The sequence below is a fragment of the Carassius carassius genome, chromosome 5, assembly GCF_963082965.1.
Source record: "Carassius carassius chromosome 5, fCarCar2.1, whole genome shotgun sequence".
Lineage (NCBI taxonomy): Eukaryota > Metazoa > Chordata > Actinopteri > Cypriniformes > Cyprinidae > Carassius > Carassius carassius.
In genome coordinates, this window is record NC_081759.1 from 6,423,741 (window position 1) to 6,431,006 (window position 7,266).

Genomic DNA, 7,266 nt, shown 5'->3' on the forward strand with positions numbered 1-7,266 from the left:
TGGTGTAATTCGCTTTGTGCAGAGTTCCAGAAGATTCAGTCACTTGCCTGAGCTCGGCATCGGTGTACAATGTGGAGCAAAACAATGACACAGGTGTGGTGGAAGCAACGGGAAAGATCCTAGAGAAAGACTTGAAGCCCAGAAACATGAAGGGGGACATGATGGATCCACTGTGCCAATATGACCTGAACACTTACCCAAGTAAGTCAGAAGTGGTTGTTTATGATAGAAGTGCCTCTCCAATGCAGTATAAAGGATGATCAGCTATTGAGTTGTTTTTAAATAAATGCAACCCTGATTAAACACATCTGAACAAGTTGATCAACGTCCTCAGGATTACTAGAAATTTCCAGGCAAGAGTGTTGGAGAAGGTTGAAGTTGAGCTCCTCAGGACATTGGCCTTTCATGAGCACGTTTAGAAACCGTTCAAGTCTGTTTTTTTAAGATCATGACAAAAGGATATCGTATCGTCTGAACTGTAAAGAGTTACTTAATTTAACAGTTCAACGCAAAAAATGGTAGATATAATTTGTTTTCAAGTGTGACTTGTGTGGGGTTCTTCTGTACTGAATCTGAAGAAGCTGTTGCTTGTGTTTTCTCGCAGTTGAGAGTGACTCGGGAGCTTCTGTACCCAGTCCAGAGGTTTTCCAGGACGCTCTGTCCAAAAAACAGCGCCGCCCACAGGATGATGATCGCAGGAGGAAGGATCAGGGTCCTCCAGTAAGTAATCGTGGCCTCTGTTCCCTGATGTTTAGACCCATATCTGATAACAAGAAAGATGATAACTTCAGTTATTTAACTGCATGAAGTATCTCCTGAGTGGATATCGTAGTTATTTGGTTTGTGCACCTGAAGGGTTCGGTAAAGAATAGAACAATTGCATCGAAAATGCCTCCCCGTTTTGCCAAGAAGCAAGGCAGCATGTCCATCGAACAGCCTGAGGAGACGCTCTCCACCAACAGCTTGGGAACCGATATCTGGGAGACAAACAGCACCGGTAATACTGATAACATTCGATATCGTGTGTATTAATATGTAAGAGACTGATTCTAAATGACTGTTTTCCTCCTGAAGCTCTGACTGTCCAGTCGTCAGGTGGCGATTCATGGACAAAGCAGGTTTCCTACACGGGAAGCGAACCCAATTCAGAGGTACAGGTCGTTCTTTTCTAAGCAAATATTTTTGCAAGCCTCAGTCAGTGAGCTGAGCCTTAGACTAACATTCCACTGTCCTGTCCTCCAGGATTCAGATGCGGGGCCTGAGCAGAGCAAAGAACACAAACCAGGCCCTATTGGCAATGAGCGCTCGCTAAAGAACCGCAAGGGTTCGGAGGGCATAGAGCGTCTGGAGGGACCTATCACTCCTGTCAATGGAGTGGATATCCATGTGGACAACGTCATTCCTGTGCCACCTATTGAGTTTGGTGTCAGTGCAAAGGATTCTGACTTCAGCCTTCCTCCAGGGTCCACGCCAGTGCCTGTGTCCAACCCCGTTACCAAGCTGCAAGATGTGCTTGCTGGGAATGTGCGTACAGTAGCTCTGCACGCAGCATTTATATTGTCAGGTTTGTGTAAAGAAGCATTGAGCATTTATACTGTTATTAATGTGTGTGCACAGGTGGGCCTGACTCAAGCCATCCCAATGCTCCGCAGAGACCACCTGCAGCAAGGAATAAACCTCAACCCCATCAGCTTCCCTTCTGCAGACCTCACTCTCAAGGTAATGCTTACTGACACATCATTGATTGGGTTGATGGCTCTCTGTGACCCTAGCTCACTGACCTTAAGGCTTCTTCCAGATACTTAATTTTGTTTCTTGGGATTTGCGAGATGCCCTGCTCACTCCAATGTCCCTATTCCAAGGGGATAGGGATGATTACTTCCATTTGGAATTTGCCCGGGAACCATTCGTTACCGAAACTAATACTGGCACAACCCTAATTGTGTTCAACAGAAGAAATAATATCATACATTCCTCCCAAAAGTAAAGCTTTTAAAAGAACTGTAGTCTTTCTGGACAGGCGTTCTCATGCCAGCATTTAAATTTTTCTTGATTGACTTGATCTGCACTAAAAGAAACAAATGATTGAGTGAGCTAACAATATGCTAGAACCTGAGCAGCTGAAGCACAGGTCATGTTATCTTCACTGTCATTTCCGAAGACTTGTCTCTCACCAGCGTGTTTCTCTGTGGTTTCAGATGGAGTCGGCTCGGAAGGCGTGGGAGAACTCTCAGGCTCTCCCGGAGCAGAGCTCCCCGGGCGGTGCGGGCTCCGGCGCTCAGCCCACCTGTAGCGTGGGCTCCTCCAGCGGCGTCAGCTACAGCTCCTTTGGCGGAGTGTCCATGCCACCCATGCCTGTGGCATCTGTTGCTCCTTCTGTCTCCATGCAAGGTCAGCTGTCTAATCATTCTCTCAGACTGTGTGTTGCATGTGGTGGCAATGCATGGTTCTAAAAACTTTTGTGATCTGTGTGTGTATCACAGGCAGTCATATCCCTCCTCTGTATCTGGACGGTCATGTGTTCCAGAGTCAGCCGCGTCTTGTGCCGCCCTTGACTCAGCAGCCCAGTTACCAGCAGGTATGCATCTTCACTCTCAAATCAAATTACAAGCTAATGAATCGGAATCGAATTATGAAATTTATCAAAACCCAGCCCTAGATATAAATGCATCAAATATGATATTTAAATGATCAAAACATAAGCAATGTTATACTATGATGATTGAGAGATGAACAAATAAAGGTTCCTCAAAATATTTATGATATTTTCGAGGCTTGTGAAGATCATTCCTTAACTGAGGAACATGTTTAACAGTAATGTTTTGATCTTGTTGATCATTTAGTCTTGTGTATCAAGTATGATACAGTTGTCTATATAGGGTTCATTCATTGGATCTATGTGCATGTGAATAACCCGTGTTTGTTTTTGTGGGTTCAGGCCACCCCTCAGCAGATCCCCATCTCCCTGCACGCGTCTCTTCAGGCCCAGGCGCAGCTGGGCCTGCGAGGAGCTCTGCCTGTCTCTCAGTCTCAAGAGATGTTCAACTCCATCCCTCCCTTCAGGTGATTCACCCGACTCAGTCACTGTCACTATTGTTCAATTTCCTTCAGTATTCGTCTGCTGCATTTCTACACTAAGTCCTTTGCCATTGCAAGAGTTTCTCTTAAATCACCAAACTGCTGGTATCAATAACTACTGTATATAGCTTCTTCTACACTGACATGCAGTCTAGAGGATATGGACAAAGACGAAAAAGAATCCTTTTCTGCTGTATTGTACAGTGGTGTAGAGATTGACTATAATTGGTTTAAGTATAGTGTAGAGAGAGACAGATAGTGAGTATTGACCAAAATGATATTGGTTATGTAATATGTCTGTCAAATAACATTGAGTCTGCTCTAAGCTGGTGAAATTTTCCACGCTAATAATGCTGGGCTTCCTCTACCTTTGTGATCATCTGAGCACTCTCATGTTCTCCTCTGTTACAGGTCTCAGGTGTACATGCACCCAAACCTGTCTCAGCACAGTCCCATGGTGCTCTCTGGTGGAGGTCCTCTCAAAGGGCCATACTCTGCATTTCCTGGCATGCAGCCGTCAGACATGGTCAAACCGCAGACCGGGTCTCACTACCAGCCCATGAATGGCAGCCAGCCACTGGTGTACGATGGGCCCATGAATCAGGCAGCAGGGATGGGCACGTCACAGCTCATGGACTCCCAGCTAATTCAGGCAAGTTCTGTGAAAGCCATAAGACAGCGTAAACACGTAAGCTGTTATAGAAGTCAAATAATTTGGATCAGGCGTTATTATGCAATCAACAGCTTCAAATACAGTTTGAATTTGGATTATTCTGAATTTATAGTTCAAGGATGTGTACACTGACTGATTTTTCAGGTGACGATGCCCATGCCTGGATCTCAGCTGCGCTATGGCTCGGCCCAGCAGCACCTCATCCTGCCCCAGTCCATCCAGCTCCAGCAGAACCAGAACCTGTCTGTGGGAGCTCCACGACGTATGATGCCTCCTGGATCCCAGCGGGAGGTGAGAGCCTGTGCTTCAGGAAATAACGGCCCTCAAATATCTTCCTGCGTGTTATTGACACACCTCTCTGATAACTCTTGTTCTTTCTGCAGCATTCCCAGATGGACATGAAGGGATTTCAGTTCTCTGATAAGCCCAGTCACTCACCTGGAATACCCAGCGGCTCCTACAGGTGAGCGAAGGTGTTTGTGTCTTCCTCTTTATGATTGAATTTAGGAATTCATAAAGGGGCCGGTGTGTCAAATGCTGTCGATTTTAACAGTAACTTTTTCCCCATTTAGTGGTCATTTGTGAACAATCTGCTCTGAGAGTTGTAATTATTTGTGTTGGAAAATCATTTATAAGTATGGTGATTAACACTATATACTGCATTACTAGTAGAAATGCTCATTAAAAACAATTTTTTTAATGACTTACTGTTTTAATAACTAAGACTATTTGTGAATGTTTTAAAATTTAGTCTTTTGAGTCTGTTAGTCACAAGAATGCTTTCATGTGTGTCAGTGTCTCTGTTCACTCATGAGGTCTTGTGTTGGTATTTCTCCTCAGGCCCGGTTCAGCCAGTCCTAGTGGGAAACCCTCAGGAGCCCCTACAGCGGTCGCCTCTCTCCCAGGACATTACACACAGCAAGTACGGCTCATTTCTATCCCCAATGCTGACCTGAGAGGACACGTTACACTTGGCTAAACACATTCATCTGCTGTCTGATGCTGCAGGTGTCCGCTCCACAGGGCAGTTTGGTCATGCACATGAGGCCCCCCACCAATGGTCCCTTCCCCAACCCCATCCAGCGGCCAATCATGCAAGTCAACAAGACCATCATCATCCGTTCGCCACCCTACCCCAACCCCGGGCGCGATCTGCCCCACAGCACACCCCCATCCAACCCTGAGCCAACCGTGAAGGGTCCTGAGGATGGTGTGAAGGTGAGCCACCCACTGTGAGCATAGGTAATGGCATTTTATGTACTTCCTTCTTATTGTCATGCTTTATGATGGTCTTGGTTTGTGTGTCTCTCAAGTGAAGCTGGGTCATACAGCAGCTTGATAAAGGCTAGATAATACATCTGTTAGCTTAAAAAATTTATGAATTTATATGATTTTCCTGTGTTTAGTGATTTAGATAATCTGATGCATGTTACTAAAAAGTCTGCATGTTCTTCACTACAACCAGCCAAAATAAAAGTTTGGTTTAAAAATTAATTAGCGTAAATGTGATCGTCTGCTTCATCCTGAGGAAGAACTATAGAAACCAGTCTTATGACACAATACACAGGAAAATGAAAAGCTATAAAAAAAAAAAAAAGCTAATTTGATGCTAAAATGACCATGTGGCTTGATCATGTTGCCTTCTTATGTGTTGACTGTTCAGTGTATTATGGAAACAACTGCTTCAAATGTTTCTACTGTATAAGTCTTTGACTGGCAGTTTTGGAGAGGTTCTTCTCCAGTATTGAGTCGGTCTCTCTTGTCTTTGGTACAGGTGAAGGCTCTGCATGACGTGCGTCAGGCCGTCAGCAACGCCAAGAGCTCCTCAGTGATCCCCGGCAAGATCCAGGAGCAGCTGCCTTCAGTACAGCTCAAAGCTGCTCGAACCGGAGCCATCAAACCACAGTCAGTCAAAGTGGAGGAAGGCAAAGCCTAATAAATGGACCTTATGATTACATGACACAGCTGTCTGTAGGACCTCCTCCTCCTTTCTCTTCTCCCCCCCCCCCCCCCCCCCCCCCCTCTCTCTGTCACTATATTCTGGAACTGATGCACAGGATCCCCAACTCCACAAATCAGTCGGGACACATTAATAATAAATGTCACATAGAGAGATATGAATATCTATATATAGAAATGTAAACTATATATATATAAATAGACACGATAGTTTTGGACACTTCTGCGCAGACTTTCCAAGATCAGCTTTATTTATTTACATTTTATTTGATATTTTCAAGTGAAGAATTAGTTCACAAAAGTGGCAAACGAACCCTGGTGTGTCTCACTCTTTCCATCAAAGTCAGCAAACAGAAAAACAGGAAGCGTATCTCCTCTTCCAGCTCTCACGTCTCCACGCCCACACTGCCAAACTGAGCCAGCTGATTGGACTCAAGGTTTTGATTGACATGCAGATCAACAGAAGCTCCAGAACTGCAGTGTGTGGCATTAGTCATTTTTACTGGGTACCATGGAGTTTTAACTTTTTTTTTTTATATCTATATATATAAATATAGTAATCATGCCTATTTGCGCTATTATTATAAAAAAAAAAAACATCTTTTATTCAATAAAAAAAAACTTTAAACCCAATTTTGAGGACATTGTTCAATCCAAAAATGGAGGACATGCACCTTTCTCTTATTTTACAGCTGCTTTTCATGCGTTGTGTAAATGCAACATTTGATCTTTAAAGGTGTTGCATGATGATGCTTGAGTGGCGGTGGTGTGTGCGTGTGGAATAAACATGTTAAAGTCAGCAGCATTGAGAAGCGCTTGCTCTGTGTTTGGTGTGATAAGGGCGGGTGGGATATATGGGCACTTGTGTAATGTGAGGACATGTGGGATAGTTGTGCTGTCTGGAGAGCTGATGGCAAATGTTACAGTATGTTTGATTTTTATTTGATTTGGTCAAGAAACTCTTTAACTTCAGCTTTGAGTTTCGGTTTTGTCGGTCGGTCACTGGAGTGCTAGGGTTGCAGAAGCAATAGACAGCTTATCTGTAACCGTCGGGGTCCAAACATGCATCTGCGTCGTGTGTGCGAATGAGTGCTTGTGTTGGAAATGTTGCCATCTGTGTTCTCACTGGGATCATGACTGTAATTATGAAGAGCACAGGAAATGTTGGTTTTGAAGGTGCTTCGTTATACTACAGCTGTACAGAATTATAACCATCAGCACGATCACAAATGCAACCTCTTCTTTTCCTTTTGGGTGAACTGTTGGACATTTGCAATGCCTTTTTTAAAAATGTTTTCTGCAGTGCTCATGGTTATTTCAGAGGTTTATTTGTTTGGGTGTTCATTGGCGCTGTTGAATCGCGTCACCTTCAGCGGTAACATTGCTTTTTGTTGATTGCTGCATATCTGTACAGACTCATTATCCCTTTTGCTTTTGTTAGACCTGTATTTAAAGGGCCAGCAATGGATTTACTCTCTTTTCTTTTAAATTTAAGGGTCTGTTTTCCCTGCAGATATTTATCACTCGGTGTTGTTTGTCCTATTAAATGTGTGATA

The 7,266-nt window shown here is 44.0% G+C and overlaps 1 protein-coding gene across 4 annotated transcripts in view; it reads left to right on the forward strand.

The window, feature by feature from the left end:
* Positions 1-7,266, forward strand: part of LOC132140712 (protein PRRC2B-like) — a 30,305-nt gene extending 23,039 nt beyond the window's left edge. For 3 of the 4 annotated variants that reach the window (XM_059549616.1, XM_059549619.1, XM_059549617.1), the window contains exons 16-30: positions 23-201; positions 605-720; positions 856-997; positions 1,075-1,151; positions 1,243-1,524; positions 1,618-1,719; positions 2,199-2,391; positions 2,484-2,578; positions 2,939-3,063; positions 3,490-3,730; positions 3,896-4,042; positions 4,135-4,214; positions 4,592-4,673; positions 4,760-4,969; positions 5,526-7,266. In XM_059549616.1, the coding sequence (XP_059405599.1) occupies positions 23-201; positions 605-720; positions 856-997; positions 1,075-1,151; positions 1,243-1,524; positions 1,618-1,719; positions 2,199-2,391; positions 2,484-2,578; positions 2,939-3,063; positions 3,490-3,730; positions 3,896-4,042; positions 4,135-4,214; positions 4,592-4,673; positions 4,760-4,969; positions 5,526-5,687 (2,233 nt within the window). In that variant the 3' untranslated portion in view covers positions 5,688-7,266. Of the gene's footprint in view, positions 1-22; positions 202-604; positions 721-855; positions 998-1,074; positions 1,152-1,242; positions 1,525-1,617; positions 1,720-2,198; positions 2,392-2,483; positions 2,579-2,938; positions 3,064-3,489; positions 3,731-3,895; positions 4,043-4,134; positions 4,215-4,591; positions 4,674-4,759; positions 4,994-5,525 lie in introns of all 4 variants that reach the window. The other variant, XM_059549620.1, reaches the window with a different exon arrangement.